At 39.0% G+C, this 20,789-nt stretch overlaps 1 protein-coding gene across 1 annotated transcript in view; it reads left to right on the forward strand.

Annotated features, from left to right (window-relative positions):
- MYO16 (myosin XVI) overlaps positions 1-20,789 on the forward strand; it is a gene marked incomplete at both ends in the record, with an annotated part of 418,949 nt that overhangs the window by 59,022 nt on the left and 339,138 nt on the right. Inside the window, 2 exons of the mRNA XM_082602366.1 lie at positions 2,819-2,889; positions 13,423-13,566. Of these exons, the coding sequence (XP_082458492.1) occupies positions 2,819-2,889; positions 13,423-13,566 (215 nt within the window). The remainder of the gene's footprint in view (positions 1-2,818; positions 2,890-13,422; positions 13,567-20,789) is intronic.

Below are 20,789 nucleotides of genomic sequence, written 5' to 3' on the forward strand. Positions count from 1 at the left end.
AATGCCCCTCTTCCTGATACCATCACATTGGGGATTAGTCTTCAACATATGAATTTGTGGGAGTGGGGGGGCACATACATTCAGTCCATAGCACTTACCTAAGGGATCTTTTCCTCCTTTGCTTAATATCCTGTGATCCTCTTCATTGGCCACAGAATGACTTCCAACTCCTTTAGTGTGATGTAAAATATCCTCCACAACAAATTCCTCCAAGTCACACAAAATCTGCCACTCCTAAGAGACTGTTCACTGCCCCTTACTCATCATTCTCCCACCATCCCCTACATTGTCCTCTTCACCCTCTTTATCCTGCCTTACAAATTGTACACTCATCCTTCAATGAATATTGGTAAATTTGTGTTGCTTATATCCTACACTTAAATTCAACATTTAATAATCAAAAGGTTTTGAGAAAATTTAGAGTAAACCTTAAGATATGTGTTCAGTGATATATTATTATGGGTTTCATGAATTATAGTAATTATACTAATAAAAATAATTTAGTGAACCTCATGCAGTGCCAGGAGGGTGGGTTAGCTTTCCCAGTGGGGCTCGGCCTCAAATCTGTCTAACCCCAAGACCAGTGTATCACAGATCTATATTATGTGTAATTCACCACATGTGTGCATGGTAGATTCTATGTAGAAATCTGACAGCATTTTACTCATTTTTTTTTTTTTTTTTTTTTTTTCGGTATGTGGGCCTCTCACTGTTGTGGCCTCTCCCGTTGCGGAGCACAGGCTCCGGACACGCAAGCTCAGCAGCCATGGCTCACAGGCCCAGCCGTTCCGTGGCATGTGGGATCTTCCCAGACCAGGGCTCAAACCCATGTCCCCTGCATCGGCAGGTGGACTCTCAACCACTGCGCCACCAGGGAAGCCCAACTCATGTTTTAACTAATATAATATAATCTTCCTCTCTATCTGTGATCACACTAGTACAAATTCTTTGCTGTAAAGAATACAAAGCACCAAATAGATATCAGCTAGTTCAAGATGAATGATTTCATTTGCTAAACAAATAAATATTAAGGTAAAAGTGCTATTTTGATTCTGAGAAAACCATTGGTAAACATAGTTAATGAACTTTCTGTTGTCATGAACAGACTTTTTAAAATTAAGGGTAAAAGTATGTGAGGGAACAAGACGTGCATCCATTTACTATATGTATGTGTAGAGAGAGGCCAAGAAAGGGAGTGACAAAGAGTGTCTACCTACGGCCGGACAACAAGCTGGTTCATAGAAACACAGTGAAGAAAAGAAAGGCAAAGGCCTCACCTTCCTGGACTTTTCTCCTAAGTGCTGACAAGGGAGATGCCTGAGTCAGCAAATGCATGAGCCATGTGACTCCAGGTTACAACTGATCCTGTAAGAGCTACACCTTCAGCAAGTTTTTTTGTAACAAACTACCCACATTAGGAGAATCTACGTTATGAAAAGAATTAGATTATTGAAGAAAGAATATCATCAAGGGAAAGATCATCAAGGGAAAGCCATTGGGTCAACGAGCGGTTGTAGACATGCATCTACGTAGGCACTTCTTTTTGGGAGAGGCTGGAGCTTGTAAGATCAAGGAACCAGTCCAAGTGCTGCTGCTGGTCAGAGAACAGGAATGCATCTGACTTCCCTGAGGAGAGAGATTTGGACAAAGGGTGCTCCAGTTTCGGGAAAGGCTGTTTGGAGGATGTGCTAGGCTAGGTGTGGGTTGTCTGTGCTCTCACATGTTACCCCCAGTGTTGGAGGTGCTGACCTATCTCCTGTTCATAACCCCTGCAAACATCACCGAAGAGATGGCCTTCCTGGAGAGAAAGCTGTGCAGGAGTAACTGTGTCTGCCCTCTGAGCTGTACAGTTAGAGCTGGGAAGATGGTAACAAACTAGAGATTGGAACACAGGGAAGATATGGGGTGACATAGAATACAGTATGTGTTCTGCCGACATTGTGGATTATGGAGAAAGTTAAAGGAAACACAGTATGCTCAGTGAGGTATGAGTTTGAACCTGAACCATTTTGTACCGTTCTGTGTAATAATGGACTAAAAGAGGAACTGTTGCTTTAGTTATTTGTGGAAAAAGCATGAATGGCTTGTTATGAAAGCTACGATACTGCCATTAGCCATGGAAACTGAGATAGTGTCTTAGGGAATGGATGGACCTCTTGGAGCCCATGGCAATTTGCAGAGAATGAAACATAATCAATCTCCCAAGGGCTTTCCATGTCCTACCCAGTCCACTTTTGCTGTTCAAATGGAAACATAGGTCACTTTCCAGCTGTGCCTTTATTCTGATGAGTAGCATCTGTTTTGATTTGTTTGACGTTACTAACTTAGATACACATGGCTTTGGGAGAATGATGGAAACAGGGCTAAGGGGTAATTGCAGGAAGGGAAGTTTAATGTACAAAGTGTAAACTTTTATTGTTTTAAGCCAATAAGTTCTAATGAGTTTTTAAAAAAAGTGAAGTGAACTAAAGCATACATGAGCCTAGTGGAGTCACTTCTTTCTTTTTATTTATTTATTTTTGTTCTATAAAGGATGCACAAGCCAGGCACTTCAAAAAAATAATTGTAAAATTGTGTTCCCCTTTCTGAATAATTTGTATGGCTGTAATGGGTCGTGATGCTGACAAACCAAGAAATAAGTTTCAATGTGAAGAGAAACACTGCCGATCTTAAATACACAAAAAGGTCAGATGGCGATTCACGCACCTCCTTTGGCTTTCATGGCTATTTGAGATTTAGATACTAATGAAATGTTACACCTTTTGATTCAGGATGTTGAAGGAAGATGCCTTGTAACTCTCCTCTCTCATTCTTCCAGCGCTGCGGCTCCTGAAGGAGGGGGCTGACCCGCACATGCCCGTGTCTTCAGGAGGGTCCCTGCTCCATCTGGTAAGAGCTGTGATGACCGGGTGAGCATGGGTGACACCAAGTGGAAGGGGCACCAATTATGGGCTCCAAACTCAGTAGCAAAATGCACGTGTAATGCATGATGATCAGAACAATGATGTGTTTCAAGTTAACAGGCTTGGATTATGATACATTAATGTTTGTTAATTACTCACATTATAGTTTGTAAATAATGGAGTTCACGTCTCTGCCCTAAAGAAAATGCTTTTGAACATGAATAGTATTCAACAAATAAGCAAAGCAATGTTGTATCAATTATAGAGCATTAGGCAGCCATCCTTTCTTTTACTTTTACATCCTTTTTTTCACTTTCTTTATTGATCCAATGAGTTTTTACTATCCTCTGCTTGTGGCCCAGATCATAGAAATGTGAATAAAACTTTACTACATTCTTTTGGAAACAAGCAGGGAAAGATTAAGTGAATAAACAAGTAAGTAATCACATAAACAAATAAATACAGTAGTTTTACATGCAAGAAATTTTTGCTGATCAGTTAAGGGCAAAACTGAAGTAAAAGGAGATGTCAATAATTATTCCATTGAGTGGTCTTTAGGGTTAATTTAAAGCTTAAAACTTGATTTTGAAAAATACCAAAATTAACATAACATAAAAACCTAATTGAGAATTGTCTACCAATATTTTTAAAATTCTGTATTTCCTCACATTAGAGCAATCCATGTTAAAGGAGCTCACGCATCGATCTGATGGAAGCTCCCTAGTCTGGTATTGGATCTCAGCCTTGTCTGCCCCCTGGAATCACCTGAGAGCTGTAAAATGTCAGTGTCTGCCTCCCAGTTCCCCCCCAGCCTGGAAATTCTGACTTAATTTTTCTGGGATGCAGATGGAACATTGGGGTGGGGCACAGCTCCCCCAGGTGATTCTAATTTACAGCCAAGGTTGAGAACCACTGCCCAAAAGAGAACCTTGTGTCCGCCCAAGACTGGAGGCATCTGGGGTGCAGGCAGTCATATTATGCATGCAGAAGAGTGGAAAAATAACTCCGAATATTGATGGGGAACATCACAGAAGAACATAAGCCATTTCTCTCCAGCATTGATTGAGATGGAAAGAGAGATTTCTGGATTCCCTTTTCCTTCTCTGGAGTGTTTTGGTTTTGAAACCTCTCTCTTTTCTCCTCCGATCGTTACATGGCTTACGTGACATTTTCAAGGGCTCATTAGTCCTGGATCCTAGGTTTGGTTTCGACAAGCAATCTTAGACTAAGGACATGCTGTGAGCAGCTTTCCATAGATAAAGATTCTCCTCTTGGTCACTATCTTTGGGATCCTTAGCAGGAGGTCCAGTACGTTACTAGGTAAGAAGCTGAGAAATAGAAGAATTAAGCTCACACAGTAGTAAATAGTACTGGAGCTTAAACTCTGACCATCTAACTATAAATACTGTAGTCTTTCCACAGTAAATTCCCCAGTGATACCTGGATTAAGTTTTCAGACAACAAATTATTCCAGTTGGGCGAGTGGAAGACAGACCTTTGCTTTGAACTAATCATATCAGTTCATTGTTGGTATTAACCAGGAATGTAATGTATTCTTACTCTGTGTGTGTGTGTTTGACAGAAAGAGAGAGAAAGGAAGAGAAGTATGGCCACTTCTTCATGTATTGGACTGGCCAAAAAGTTCGTTCGGGCTTTTTCCGTAACATCTTATGGAAAAACCCAAACGAACTTTTTGGCCAACCCAGTATATGATGTATCCAACTTTAATGAACACCTAAAACTCAATCTTCCCAATCAGCAGAGCAGCGGTTGCTTTCTTCACCTTAAATACAGCCAGAATGCTGCCATCCCTCTTCACCTGGTTAAACCACCCTCCTTCTTCCCTGGACCAGCAGCTTCTTCCCTCACCTCCCTGGCCCCGTCACTGTGGACCCTACAGTCTGTTTCTCCCACAGCAACCAGATCATGTCACTCCGTCAAAATGCCCCAGGAACTTCCCTTTCCACTCAGGGAAAACTCCAGAGTCCTGCTACGGCCACGTGGAATGTGCCCATACCTTTGTGCCCTCATCTCCAGGGACCCCCTCCTGCTCTAGCTGGTCCTTTAATGTGCCCACCATGCCCCTGCCCACATGCTTTCACCATTATTTCCACTGGAACATTCCCCTGCCGAAATCTGCATGGCTTACTCCCCCGCTTGCTTCGACTCTCTGCTCAAAAATCATCTAACAGAACAACCTTCCAGGTCTTGTCCCAAAGGATATGGCAACCCATTCCCACCACCCCACCATCAGCTCAACTTTTATCTGGTTGTTTGTTTCATTCCTTGTAACACAGTTGCCACCAAACAGATCGTAGGCTCAGGTGATTATGTTCTGTTTCCCAGACTGTCAGCTCCAGGAGGGCTAGGACTTGCCCTCTCATCACTGTTATATCTGCAGCACTTGGGAGAGTGCCTGGCACTTACTAGGTGCTCAGTAGATTTGTCTGGTAGGCACATGAACCCATTAACTACTTAATTAATTAATATATAATGCTGTGATAGGTATTAGGGGTGCAAAGATGCAAAACACAGTCTAACAGAGTTTAGTTTTCTGAGGGAGAAAGAAAAATAAACCATGGATTACAGCAGACCTGGAAGCAGGATAAGCAGGTGATAGAGAAAGAGGAAAATGATGAGACCACTTGGCCACCTTCAGAGGTAGTTCTGAAGCCTTTTTTCACCCTCCTGATCAGACTGAATTACTCTTGTATCCAAGGTCTTGTATCCAAGGTCGATCTTGTCACAATGGATTGTAATTAATGGAGGATGTGCCCTTTTTCTCTGCTGCTTGACTGAATTTTCAGAAACTGTGATGTCTTAGATACTTTTATAACCTTAGCATGTGATGCATGGTAGATACTCAACACATCATAAATGAATGAATGAATGAATGGATGGATAGATGAACTGTCAGAATATAAGGATCTTTTTGGCTAATGAGAAGGTCCAGGTAACTGAGTCTAAAGGCAGTAGAGTCAGAAGAAAGAAGAAATGAGAAGATGAAGGTGATGAGGTGGATGGGAAATGCTGCATTAGCTCTGGGTCCAATGCAAACACACTGCATTTTTATACTGTTAGACTTTGTTTGTGAGACTAAGATAAAGCGGCTTTGAAACCAGAATACATGTAAGTAAACTTCCTGACGGCTGCAGGAATGTGGGCTCAGCGCTGAGCCTCCTTTTCCCTGGGTTACTGGGGAAGGGTAAGCTGTGACAAAGTGAGAGAGTGGCATGGACATATATACACTACCAAACGTAAAATGGATAGCTAGTGGGAAGCAGCCACATAGCACAGGGAGATCAGCTCGGTGCTTTGTGACCAACTAGAGGGGTGGGATAGGGAGGGTGGGAGGGAGGGAAATGCAAGATGGAGGAGATATGGGAACATATGTATATGTATAACTGATTCACTTTGTTATAAAGCAGAAACTAACACACCATTGTAAAGCAATTATACTCCAATAAAGATGTTTAAAAAAATGAAAATTGCAGTTTGCCAGAAAGACAAAATTACAGGGTTTCAAAATTCCTTAGGTACTGAAAAAGGCAATTTCGCCCTCAAAAATGTAAAGTGTGAGCAACTCTGTGCTCACTCCACCTCTTGGGCATCCTGCAGTATGAAGCCTGATGCTTTATCAGCACCGAAGCTCTAATTATATAATGTTAGAGCAATGTCTTTGAGAAAATGCCATCGTATGCTCATGCAAGGCATCAGGAATAAACTGTGGAAGTTGAGATTCCCCAGAGTTTCGCTTGTTTAACTCAATTATTATTCACTGAGCACCTCACTGTAAGTGGAGATTTGGGGAAGACTCCTGGTAGAAATGCCACAGTAACTTTTAAGTTGGAGATTAATAATTCCCTCTGTATTAAAGGTAGACAATTGACAAACAGGTTTTAATACTTTTTCATCATATACAATCTTTAGTTTTATCATCTTTTAAATAAACTTTCAACAGTAAGTCTGAATTTGCATGTTTGTCTACTCTTCATTCAATAATTTATGGATCAAGTGTATCGCAAGTATCAGGTACCGTTAGAGGGGAAATAATGACAAGTAACAATATCTGCACCCTAGGATTTTAGTCTCTGTGGCTAATATAGAGAAAACTCAGCTGTAACTCTTTGGAAGGAACAATGCTATGTATGGAGTTGAAAACAGAATCACATGGAACTTTGCTAAACTGCTGTCCAGAGTTTTATGTTATGACCTTTCATACATAAGCTATGAAGAAGGAGCTCCTTGTTGTAAGGACACCCTCTTGCGTGGAGTATGAAATGCAAGTTCTTTTGATTCTGTACTGTGACAGCAGGAGACCATAGTGAAGCTTAAGTGAAATACATTAGAAATAGGAAAATCTTCTTTCTTTTACCTGGTGAATTCTCATTTTAACATAAAGGCAGGCATTTAAGCAGTGGAGTTCCACATCACTGATGAAAACAAGCTACAATGGATGTGCAAATATGCCCAAGACATTTGGTAAATGTCAAAAGCAGATTAGAGAATAGTATATATGTTACACTCAAGACAGGTAGACATGGTGGCAGGGAGGAGGGCAGAGAATCTTTTCAACAGCTGTGAAAATCTTGAAGAATACACAAGGAATTTTTAAGAGTGACTCAGATTGGGGAGGAGACCAGATCTCATTTTTTACTCTTTTACAAATTGCTTGAATGTGTTAAATAATAAGCATGTATGTTTCACATAATGAAAGAAATTACACTGTCGTGGGCCCAGGGTTCAGTCCCTGGTTGGGGAACTAAGATCCCACGAGCTGTGTGGCATGGCCAAAAAAAGATGAAGATAAAACAAATTAATACAAAATACTTCTTAGAACTATGTTTTTATTAGAAGCTTAATTTCTAAAAGTTTCAATCACTATTCTATTCTTACAAGAACATCTGGGTCTCTGAATCAGGCTGTTCTTTGGGCTTTCTTCTAAGTTTCTCTAAAGTCTCAGGAGCTGTAAGAAGCAGAGATAATTAGCAGTTTACTACAGCAGCAGCAGTTCAATGGCTTCATATCTTTAAAATCAAGCAGAAAATATTATGCTATGAAAAGAAGCGGAATATTAGGACTCTGGAGACAATGTTTAAAGGAATATCTTACTTTAGAAACTACCTAGGTATTAAAGAACAAAAAGAGTCCCTACGTGGAAGTTATCCACACTTTGCTCTGCTTGCCAGAGCATCTGGGCATTGATCATGTAATTCCTTTGCTTTCCCAAGAAAAAAAAAAAGGGTAAAGGCTGCAGGGGTACCTTCTAGCAAAAAAATGAATCCTACCAGAAGACAACATGCCCTCTTCAGGGGATTTTCCTAGGGAGTTCCTTGGGGGAGGTGGAATGGGGGGGAACATCCATACAGGACAGTGCCGCAGAAAACAGAGAGGCAAACGAAGAGGCAAGATGGAAGCGAAAGGACGATGTCATTGAGAGAAAGAGAGCTGGGCCATTCTGTTGTCTGGTGAGACTGCAGGATGCTGCAAAGTCCTGGGAATGGGAAGTAGAGTTGCCATTGGCTGTGAACAATGACCCCTTTATGTTTTTTCAAGGATGTGATTTAAGATTCAAATTCCCGACTGCGCTTTGCTTTTTAGAATCCCACATCTATTTGGTCTATGAGAATCATGGCATCATAACTGGAAAGTCTGAGTCCAGGATGTAGATCAGTATCCAGCTGGGTCCTGAATGAAAATCATACCTTTGTGCTGCAAACTGTGGGTGCACTTTTGTTGTGATGGCCCATGTGCATCACCTAGGGGGTGAAAAAGCAATGGAAGAGCAAGGTGTGGAGATCTTTGGAAGGCCGCCAGAAACGGAAGGGAGTGACTTTTCCATTTTGAGTAAATAGATCACACAGAACTGGTTCATTCAACATCAATTATTAAAAAACAAAAATTCCCAAGTGAAGTTACTGGTGAGATTTTTGTTTTGTTCTGTTTTGTTTTATCTGTGCAACAATGGAATTCTATTTGTAAAGAATCAGAACCCTTTCTTACAGGGTGAAGGCAATTAGACACAGACTTCCTGGGACTGTGCTCCCCTCCAACAGAATTTTCAATCAACCAGCATTGAAACCACTGGTGTGGATCTTTCTAAGAGATTTGGAGTGTCACATCCTGAAAGGTTCTCCCTTAGGGAAGTCTGAAACTCCCCCACTCTGAGAGGCCTTCCTTAAGCAAACAGTTCCAATCATTTAATTGACTCTCTAGACATGCCAGGTTTCATGAAATCCCACGAATGGCTATTTTCATCCCTCCTCAATATTTTCCAGACTGTTTCCTACTCTGGACTCTCCTCTGAGGTGGCTCCATGGCTGACTGGACTTGCGCATCTTATCTCTCTTTTGGCTGCCTCTTTTGACTGCCCCCTTGAATGTAAGCTGTTGATTAGGGAGGACATATAGCTCATAATAACAACCCTCTGGCTTGGCGTATGGTGGGGATGTGGCAGATCCTCAGTGGATATGTATTTAATCAGTGGGTTATGAATGTCTCAACCCCTGCCCCTTTATCCTAGTGTTCCCATACTTAATTGTCCAGTTCTTACCAGGCAGTTGGGGACCCTCTGCTGTGACTCTATAGAATGCTCTGTACACCCTCAATCTCATTGAACTGTACTAGTTCTCAAGGGTGATTACCATGTCATGGTCCTTTACGTATACATTGCCAAGCACAGTGCCTGGAATACAGTATTGCCTAATAAAATCTTGGCGATTCACAGTGAAGCAAACCGGTACTGCAGCTCAAGGAGCAGAGTTTACGTTCACTGAAAAGGATAACAGTGTTATTAGGAGTTTACAGTTTCTGGATGTGCATCAGGGGTACATTTGAACCTCTTTAGCAATGACCTGTTCCATAATTAGAGTCTGGTTCCATTGGCCGGAAGCTGTGCTGTTTGGAATGCTGGTAGAAATAATAACTGTACTTCAACGTAGAGTATTCTGGATAGTTTATCTATGGCAAGGTAACCTGGAGTATAAATACTTACCAGAGAGAAGATACATGAAAAGCAAAAATGATAAGAAGTATATTCAAGATGACACTGTATGAATATGATCCTTCATTGTGATATAGTGACAGAGAAATGGGAGTGACTTTGCAGAGATCCAAGCACTGGCTGAAAAGCACGGCCCATGGGATTGACACTGAATGCACAGGACCATATGGAAGTTCCAGAGCGATGTCAAAAATTTTGGAAATTGCAACAGATTTGAATTCGTTTTGCTACTGATATAAATCTCTACCTCTCTGCCGCTCTGTATCTCTCTCTCTCCCCTCTCTCTGTCTCTGCCTCCCTCTGATTGTAGAAATGTTTTTGAACCACTAAGAACCCATAAACACAGGACAAGAAAATGGAACTTGGCTAATCCAAATTGACTGTGTAAATCCTGTTGCTTCTCCTCCCCCCAGAGCTGCCAGGCAGTGCAGAAATACATAGTTTTTAATATTAGAACTATGCCTGGCACATGGTATCCACTCAATAAATGAACCTGCATCAAACTGGTTGTTGTCCTAGTACCTCTTTGCTGGTCTCCTCTGTCCCAAAGGCTTTGTAATCAACACAGAGGAAGGAAAATAGATACTGAAAATAGATAATCATCGAGAAAACTTATGTTACAGTAGATCTGACTCCAGTTTAAAAAAAAAAAACTGGCAACAGATAATTTACATTTGTGAACCATAGGATTTGGAGTGTGAGCGCAGTGTATATCGAATTTTTGATTTTCTGAGGGTAGATTTCAGGGTTGTTCAGGACATGCTGCTCCTTAGCCAACCAGAACTAAAACATATAAAATACCCCTTATGATAATGTGGAGGGAAAAGGCAACACATTTGAAGTTTAAAATTGTCTTTGTTTGTGATTTGGTTTCTATAGTTTTCAGAGTCTTTGGGGCTGAATCAATAATTCACATTGTAGTGGGTTTTTGTACGTTGAGAAATATCACCTTTGTTTACAAACTTAAAAATGAGTGAAAGGATGCATTGCCAGAGAAATTGTGAACTACTGAGCTGGTGTTGAAAGTGTAAGTGGTCACTTTCTAACCCTGGTCAATTCCATGAACGTCTCAGAGGAAGGAGCTATCGGCCATGTTGTTTTCTAAGTGTACCCTAAGAGGCAGAATGGAATATTCTGGTCACAGATGGGGACTGCAGAATTTAATAATTCAGCATGGAGCTAATCTTGGTCATGAGGAATGGGCAACTAAAGTACAATGTAGGTGAAGATTCCTGAATACTGGAAGGAAGACATTTTAAACTCTCGTATAGGGTGGGTGACCCAATGTACTTGATGCCTCATTGTTTGGTGGTGCTCAGAAGTGGAGCAAAGACTGTGGTCATGGTTCCTAAGCCTTTGATGAAGGCTTGGACCAGGTTATGGGAAGAACATTGTATGTAAGGACAGAGTGAATCTTAGAAAGAAGTACATGAAGGTGAACATGCAGTGATTCTAGAAGAATCAATGATAAGCTGAGAAAATAACCCAGCTTCTTCAGGGTCCTAGGAAAGACTAAATTTACCTGCACAGGGGAAGGCTCCAGGAGAGATGGTGTTTCCAGAGAGATAGATTTCCATTTAGGTTCTCTGGACATTTCTAGATGAAGAAAGTTTACTTGAAATGGACTGTTCCAGAGATGCAGTGGAAGGAAGAGTGTGTGGACATGAGGTGCCTGGGAGGCAGGTTGGTCAAGGGGCTTCAAAATTCAGGGCAGGCTTCATGGCGTGTGCCTTGTAATTAGAAGGGCTCAAGCTTGCTTTCAGGCTCTGCTGTCGCCATCTTTAAATTCTTAGGAATATTTGAATAAAGGGCCCTCTATTTTCACTTTGCATAAATTATGTAGCTAGTCCTGCTTGACACTTCAAGAAGGAGATGACAGTGACAGGAGGAGCTGGGGACTTGTCTCCAGGTGGAAATAACTGATGTTGTCTGAGTTCCATTGAGGGTGACAGAGTGGGGCCTCAGCCATTCTTATGGTTCCATAAAGTGTCCCCAGAAATTGCTACACATGGTGAAAAACTACCTGAATTGGGAGGAAGATTTTCTAGCTTGATGAAAATTCTTTCTTGGGAGAATGAAGTTTACTATATAGCAATAATACTGTAAGAACATTGTACCAGGAATATTTAGCCATCATCATCTTTGCAGACAAGTGTGATTAGAAGGTACTTACTGCTGTCAAATTATTATTCACGATCCTCTGAATGTGAATCTAAACCTTACGTCACTTAAGAGGTCAGGTATCACTTTAAACACGGTATCTAATTAACTATGTTTTGGTAAAAGACTGAAAGCTAAACCTTAGGTATTTTTGAATCATCAGTGTGGATTTCTGTCGTGCAGGTTGAGGACATCTTGACAGGCACAGAAGGACGAGGTCACATCCGGTTTGATTATGCAGGAAGCTATCAAAACGAAAAAGAGAGAAGAATAGGAATTACTTGCATGTGAATTTCCTAAAAGAAATTGGGCCCAGGCCCCAAATTCTAAAATGGATGTATTAGCTTTTATTCTCTGGTCCTCACCTTATCAGTCTTTGTACCCAAACCTGCAGTGAGTGTGGATGGGGTCATGGTTCACATCATCAGGCCCTAATGGTAGGGACGATTTGTTATTGCTACACATGACATGGAACATCAGATACACAAATATCTTAGTTCAAAACTGAAACTAATCCTTCAAAGTTCATGTGTTTGCCATTGCCCCAAGTGCTTTCATGTGTCCCAAAAATGGCACCCCTCAGATCTTCTTCCATATGGAATGTGCACCATGATTTTGCATTGTCCTTTTTGTACATTCTTGATAGTACCAGAGAATGAAGAAAGATATGGAGATTCTTCAATGACTGTGTTATAATTGTGAACCACAATTCATGTATCTTTTTTTTAAGTTGAAGTATAGTTGATGTACAATATTATATAAGTTATAGGTGTGCAGTATAGTGATTCATAGTTTTTAAAGGTTATACTCCCTTTATAGTTATCATAAAATATTGACAAAGTTCAAATCTTTTGCCTATTTTTTAAAATTGGGCTGTTTTCTAATGACTAATTATAAAGGAAATTAAATAATAATAAAAACATACATGTATCTCTGTAGTACCCATTTCCTGTGCTGTCAGTCTGAGGGGTTATCAGTCAGTTTGAAGTTTTCCCACAACTCACTGAGGCTCTGTTCATTTATTTCATCATTTTTCTCTTTGTGTTTCATTTTGTGTAATTTATATTACTGCCTTCAAATGACTAATCTTGTCTTCTATAATATCTAGTCTATTTTTCTTTCCACTGTCCATGAATTCAGTTTTCCTTTCAGTCTTACATATGCTTCTTTCCTTGTAGGTTAGTTAGGGAACATGAATATATTCTCCCCAGTTTAGCTCCACCTCCCAAGTTCCAAAATTGGCATTGAAGTTGTCTACCTATGGAAAGGAAATTTGGATTAGGTTTATTCCAAATAAACCTATCATAGTTTGTTATCATAGTATACTTTCTTTTATTTCTTTTTTTCTTTTTTCAGTGTGCCCGGTATGATAATGTCTTCATTGCAGAGATCCTGATTGACAGAGGGGCCAATGTCAACCACCAGGACGAAGATTTTTGGACACCAATGCACATTGCCTGTGCATGTGATAACCCTGATGTTGTCCTACTGCTTGTATTAGTAAGTAAAGCAATTCAGTTTATTACCATTTGAAGATTTGATGGCATATAAGAGTCTGCATATTTAACCAATAATACTTCACAATATGTAATACTTCAGGTGAGAAAAAAATGTGTGTATATGTCATCACTTATTTGCCTGGAATTACAAGATAATTTGAGACTAAGGTTGTGGGTCACCACATAGTTCATAAAACAAATTGTGTAGATGTTACACCAAGCTCTATTGCTCTTGCCTTTTTCTTGGAAATTATATGTCTTGATACCTCGCAAGTCAGTGCTAACTAAAATGGTTTGATAATTGTTGTTTTGTCTTTCAATTCATTCTCCTAATTTTTAGCCAAACTAGGTATATGATAGTAAGGCTATGTGGCTTATATTGAATCTTCTCTTGTTTAAATCTAGCAAAGAAGTGTCTACAACTTTTGTTTACATGAAAGTGAAAACTCTAAGTATAAAAATCACTGGAGTTATTTGTTGTCATTGTCTTGAGTTATAGCTTAGACCCTGACATGGGTCCTCACACATACTATAATTATTTTAGAATTGGGATTCTTTCTGTTTAGTTTATCTCTAACAAAGATTTTAAGAAATTATGCAGGATTTTTTAGAAAGCATACTAGAATATAAGAGTAAGAATGAATGATTTGCTTTTTTCCCCTTTATTAATAAAAATTGCATAATTCCTTAGTAATTTTCTATTATGTGCCTGGCTTTTCACATGAGCCCTCAAAATTTCACATACAAGCAAATTGGTGCTCAAAGATATTAAGCAACTTGTCATAGGTTAAAAACCAAACTATATCTCTGAACTTAAGGTCATTGTCCAAAGTCTGTCCTTTCTCCCCAGGGTCATGCTGCCTGTCTTGACAAATTACCACATACTTGATAGCTAAATACAAGAGAACTTTATTCTTTCACATTTTGGAGGCCAGGAATCTGAAATCAAGGTGTTGGAAAAGCTGTATGCCCTATGTCAGCTCTAGGGAAGAATTCTCCCTTGTTTCTTTCTAGCTCCTATGGATCTCTTGCAGTCCTTGGTGGTCCTTGGTTACAGATGCATCACTCCAGTCTTTGCTTCCATCATCACGTGACCCTCTTCCCTGTGTCTCTGTGTCCAGATACCCCTCTCTTTTCTTTATAAATGCACCAGTCATAGGGTTTAGGGTCCACCTTAACTCAATACCACCTTATCTTACCTTGATCTGCAAAGACCTTATTTCCATAGAAGATCACTCACAGATAAGTAGTATTAGGTCTTGAACATATCTTTTTTTGAAAAACACAATCCCACTACACTGCTTTCGTCCCCCCTTTAAAAATCCTAAGCAGAAGCCTTTTAGGATGAAGACTATGAATGGAGATTTTCTTAATCTTGTAAGAGATTTAATTTGGTCTAGTTTAGTCTAATTTGTCCCTCAAGAAGTTGTCAACTTTTTTTGTTTTTATAGTAGAAATGTATATCACTAGAAATGTGTTCCTTTCAAATCCTGGAAGATGGCAGCTAGAGTAAATAAATAAGGAAAGATAAAGGAAATAAAGACGATTTAGCTTGAAATAGAATCATTTGGGGAGCTAATACTCTACAGGAAAACACATGAAAAAGTACTTAACTCATTTATAAGAACAAATCTTCACTTTATAGAAACTGAGCCTAAGAGGAATTAAACTAACAAGTCAGCACAAAGGCAGTGAGATCTACTTAGTATTTGCTTAGTATTAAAGGAAAATTTAAAACACATCTCAGAGGGGAACTATATGGTCTTTTGAGTGATACTATGAAATCATCAACTGTGAACTCTTTGGAATTCTCAGAACTCATAGAACACCAGGCTAGATTTTTTAAGAAATGGCTTGGCCTATAGTAGTTGTTTGAAACTTTTTTTTTTGGATAGTTCAACCACTGGATGACTTGGGCGAAGCTGGGCTATAATTATATGAGAATGAGATAGAAAAGTTAGATTCATAGTTTTGTGGTTTTCCTATGTTTTAATTTTTTTTCTGAATATTGGTTGAGAATTCAGAATATTAGTTGAGAGTCACTTTTTCAAGGCCCGTCTCCATTTATTTTCTCTAAGTAATTATGATTAGTTACACCAAACGTTTGCCAAATTAAGCTTTCTATTTTCATTTCATTCATGCAATTCTCAGGAACCAATATTCATGTGACTGAGCTTGAATTCTTAAAATCCTTCTTCCATTTCCTCAATGTACACTGCTGGATGAAGACTTCCCCTTCTTGAGTTCAGAGAGTTTGTCAGCCCTTAATTTCACTGCCAGCCAAGATTTCCTTCCTTCATTATAGAATATCTGTTTCTTATTTCTGATGGAATAGAGTAAGAGGATCTACCTTCTTTGTAGAGTCTGCCCTGAGTCCTGGTCTAGGCATCTCATAGGATTCTTACAACTTAATATCACAGGGACAGCCAAGAGAAGGGCTCAGTACATGGCAGGGTTGTGATTTCAAGGTGCAGAAGCTATAACTACTTGCAGATGACTCCCCTTCAGCATATAGGGACTGTTGCCAGGAGTAGCATGGGTATCAGAAATACCACTGATAGACTAGAAGTAACAAATAACTTGAACCACCCAGAGGGCAGGAATGAAGCATGTTTATAACCAGAGCTGGGATTAGGGCAGCCCATGAGGACTGGTACCTGGGGTGTCAATATATAAAGTACACTATAATTATATAAATAAGTTAGACATATAGTGGCAAATTACTTAGGTCTTCCTTGTGACTCTTTGCATAACTGAGGAAATATACATGTGCCTTGTTCCTGTTGAGGTTAAACAGTGTCTTCCAAGGAAAATCAATAAGCACTGGCACCAGTCCCATTTCCCAAAACAGATGCTTAGAAAAATAACAACAATTTGAAGAAGTACTAAATCATTGTCCTGAATGGGGACACCCTCATGTCATTGTCAGACTCAATGATAGCTCCATTTTGATGAGGTGAGTTCTCTACACTCCTTTTTTTGTACTTTTATTGTATTCCCCTATTCTTTGCCATTTTCCCCCAGTTGCCACTAGGATCATCAGCATATTGCCTGAGCTCATTTTTCTTTCACCTTATCATGTATGTTGTGCTTGTTTAAATACGATTTACTTTTCCCTTTGTTCTCGTATGACACAGTTTCTGTAACTCCTATTTGCTCCCCTGGCAGTAACTGAATTTTTTTAATGGCCAGTTGCCTTTATAATAAATATATCTTCTGCCTAGAACAAATTGATTTATATTCATTAATTCTTTATCTAGCTTATATCAGTGGTGTTCATTAGGGAGCTCTAAGTTAGGCATTAACTAAATTATTAGCTTCCAGCAAGTCACAGAAGTAACTAGCTGGTGCATACATGGCTATTTGTTAAAACAGTGCCAGCACTTTATAGAGACTCAATGTATATATATCAATACTTGCTGAATACATACACAAATGACTGAAAGAATGGCAGGCCAATTTTTGGAAGTCAGCCTGAATTTAATATTGCTGTTATTAACTCATGTTATATCTAAAAAAAAAAAACCTGTCTTATAGCCACATTCATCTTCTTACATATTCTAGAATTCTTCATCCTACTCATCCTACATGTGTATTTAGAAGTGCTTGCTTCAACACACATGATCTCAATGTCAGGTGATACTGCTTTTCTTTAGGCAGAATTGAGAGCTAGAAACTGTATTTACTTCGTGTATAAACATAGAATTAAATCTATAATTGTCAGGTTATTAACATTTTCATGGTCTGCAATGCCCTATTTCTCACACCATAGAATAACCCAACCTCATATGCAGAGTTATATATCTGCCCGTTGCTGTTATTCATTTACTGATGACCATCTTTAATCATTAACTAATATTTATTGATCACCAACTATCTTTAACATAATTCCTGCCATCAAGGAAGTTACTGTTTGTTCATTCATTCATTCATTCAGCAAATATTTATTGAGTGGCTACTATGTTCTGGGTGCTACACAGTGAATAATAAGACATTTTACATTATTTTACATTCTAGAACAATGACAAAAACAAACCAAAGCAAGTAAAAAAAAAAGTACGTGTAACCACTGAGAAACTTGACTAATGGATTCAGCAAATCTGAGTAGCCTCATTACCACCATGTCATAACTAGCCCACCATCCATCCATAGAAATAATTTGCTTTCAAATAAATGTGGGTGAAGTACATCATCATAAAAATTGTAATTACTATAGAAATATGTTCCTGCTAACAACCTCAAAAGAAAGATTTATTTTACTTCCAGAACTAAATGCCATTGTACATTGTTTAGTGCTGCATGTCCAGTCTTCTTTCCATTTTCCAAATTGATGAGTAAGGGACACTGTGCACTTACATATTTGAGTGCTTTCTGTTCTGCACTGAGCGGGTCAGCAGTGAATAAAATAAGCACAAATCCCTGCCTCTTTGGAGCTTACATTCTACTGGGGAGAAACAGGAAAAAACACCTAAGTGGATGAAGTATACAACATGTCAACTAAAGCGAAATGTTGGAGGGGCAAGGTGAGAGGAGTAGAGAGTCTTAATGGATGTCCTGGTGGAGAGGTGACATTTGAGCTGTGATCCTCATGGACTGTGGGTGCATCGTGGGCTGGACAGAGGCAACAAGTGAGGGCAAGCTGTGGAGCAGTGGCTTGTGTTAGAAGAAGAGCAAAGGAGACCCAGGCAGCTCTTTCATTGAGTGGATGTGGGCAGGGCGGGATAAGAAGTCAGAGAGGCAACAGGACCTCATCAAGCCCGTTGTTGGACATTAGAATTTACTTTTACCCCAGGTGATGAGGGGGCCTGTGGAGGCTTTTGAGTGGAGAGGTGACGTGATATGACATCTATTTAAAAATATCCACTCTGGCTGCTCTGTTGAAAATACACAAAGGAGGTGGGGGGAACTGTTAGGGGAAACTGTCCCACTGTCCGAGCCAGACATGGTGCAGGTGGTGAGAAGTGACCGACGTGGAAGTATCTGGAAGGTCTAGTTGTCAGTATTTGGCGTGGGATTGGATTTGGGGCTTGAGAAAAAGAGCAGGAGTCAGGGAGGGCTTCCACTTTGTTGGCCTGAGAACTGCAGGGTTGGAATCTGTGTTTGCTGAAGTGGAAAAGGTGTTTAGAATAGAGTGAGGAGTATGGGGTTATGTTTAAAAAGGAATGAAAAATGTATCTGAATCACATTTTTTTCAAGTTCTTCAGGAAAGCATTATCTGTAGAAATTTTCATTGATTTGCAAGGTAACTGTTTATTGTGAGTTTTTGTTAAGTGGAGATGTATATGTGCGTCACCATCATATAGTAAATGTCATTAGATCATTGCTATTTTAATTGAATCACAAATGGTTTCATGTTTTGGAGTAGACATAGCTACTGTGAATGTTGTCAGTACTTTTGCCAGATCTACAAAACTCTAGCAGATATTAATAATTAACTTTTATACAGCCCTCCCTATATGATGAGTGTTTTTCTACATGCTTTATAATTATTAATTCACTTAGTCCTCACAGAATCCTATATGTATGTGCTAGCTTTTTCCGCTTTTACTTTTTATAGGTGAGGCAACTTAGTGAGGCTAATCTACGTGCTGAAAGCCAGTTGATAGTGGTAGAGGCAAAATTTGATCCCATAAAGGCCAGCTTCAGAACCTGAACCCTGACCAGTCTGATGTGCTGCCATATTACTTATGATAGAATTCATATGGAGCTACAAGTCCCCAAAATGGACAAATAAGATCATTATTTCTATTGCATTATACATTTCCCATTAAAACACAGTTTTCTAACTTGAATACTTAGACTATGGGAGGAAAGTTAAGAAATATTATGATACATTGTAATACATTATTTGTGGTGGTTCTGTTCTATAAAATCATCACAGACACTGACTTAGTGAATACGAGACCAGGCTCCTAGGGGACTTACAGTGTTAGGTTCCTGTGTGCCTCTGTTCACAACATGTTCATCAACAGATCTGTACAGCTTAATTTTATTACAACTGTATTTTTAACACAAGCTTTATTTTTTGTGTGTTTCTGTTTAAAGACACCTAATTTAATATATGTTGTCGACTCATAAACATTGAACTCACAGCAGTAACACTATAACTCGGGCCTGAAAAAAGCTTATACAATGCACATATTTTCTATTAAGGCTCATCACAGCCTCATTGCCCATGGAAACACTAGACAGCACTTCTGCACTATGGTTGGGGACCACTTGAAACAGTGAAATCACCAAGAAAAAGCTCAAACACGTGAAAAATGGCACTGAGTAGACTGCAGTAAGACCATTTTTTTACACTATGAGAGCTGGAACAAGAAGGCAGAGCATGGCCTCGTGGGACCTCAGCTTTGAATGTGCACCTTGGGTGGCTAGAATTTTCCACCACTCTGTGCATATGCACGGATGACCAGCAAAGTACCATCAGTGTTGATTTGGGATTACAAATTAATTCTAGAAAGTAGGCAAGTTCACAAATATAAAATCCATGAGCAATGAGGATTGACTGCATTTATTACTAAGTAAAACAATTGACCATTTTTAGGATTTTAATTGTGAAATATAAACCATCTAAACCCAGTGTATTTTAGGAATTGGGGTGGCTCAAAAAATGATGGATTTCTACAGTATATTTTCAAAATTTAGACTTTTTAGTACCATTATTATTTTCACAATTTCCAGCACATAGTTGAACAGGGTTTTGCAGTTTCCTAGAAATTTTATAGGTAGCTCACTGAGTATGTGGAGCACATATATGACAAAAGCAATGCACTTAATATATTATCCCTATTTTTGCATAAAGAAATCTAATATCAGAGAGGTTATGTAGTAGAATAAAATCTCAAATCTAAATGTTTTCATTCCCAGTAAAATATTTTACTACATTATTATTTTTATATTTAATGTAGAATTACATATTCATATAATTCTATATAATATGCATTCTATTAAACAAAATTTGACCACAGAATTTTCACTTACCTTATTTTATTGAATATTTGAGTATCTCACATATGTAAGTTTTTAAATTTTTCATTCTACATTATCCAGTTTTTAAAATATTTTCTAACCAATGTCATATTTGAACACCAATGCTCTATAACTCAAAATTTGTTAGAGTATTTTTTTAATAATTCTATAGTAATTTGCTATTTCTCAGACTTTAAGAAACTTTTCTGTTATCCAAGAGGAAATCATAAAAGCTGAAAAGTGATTAACTCA

Source organism: Mesoplodon mirus, assembly GCF_964341445.2.
Source record: "Mesoplodon mirus genome assembly, chromosome: 17".
Lineage (NCBI taxonomy): Eukaryota > Metazoa > Chordata > Mammalia > Artiodactyla > Ziphiidae > Mesoplodon > Mesoplodon mirus.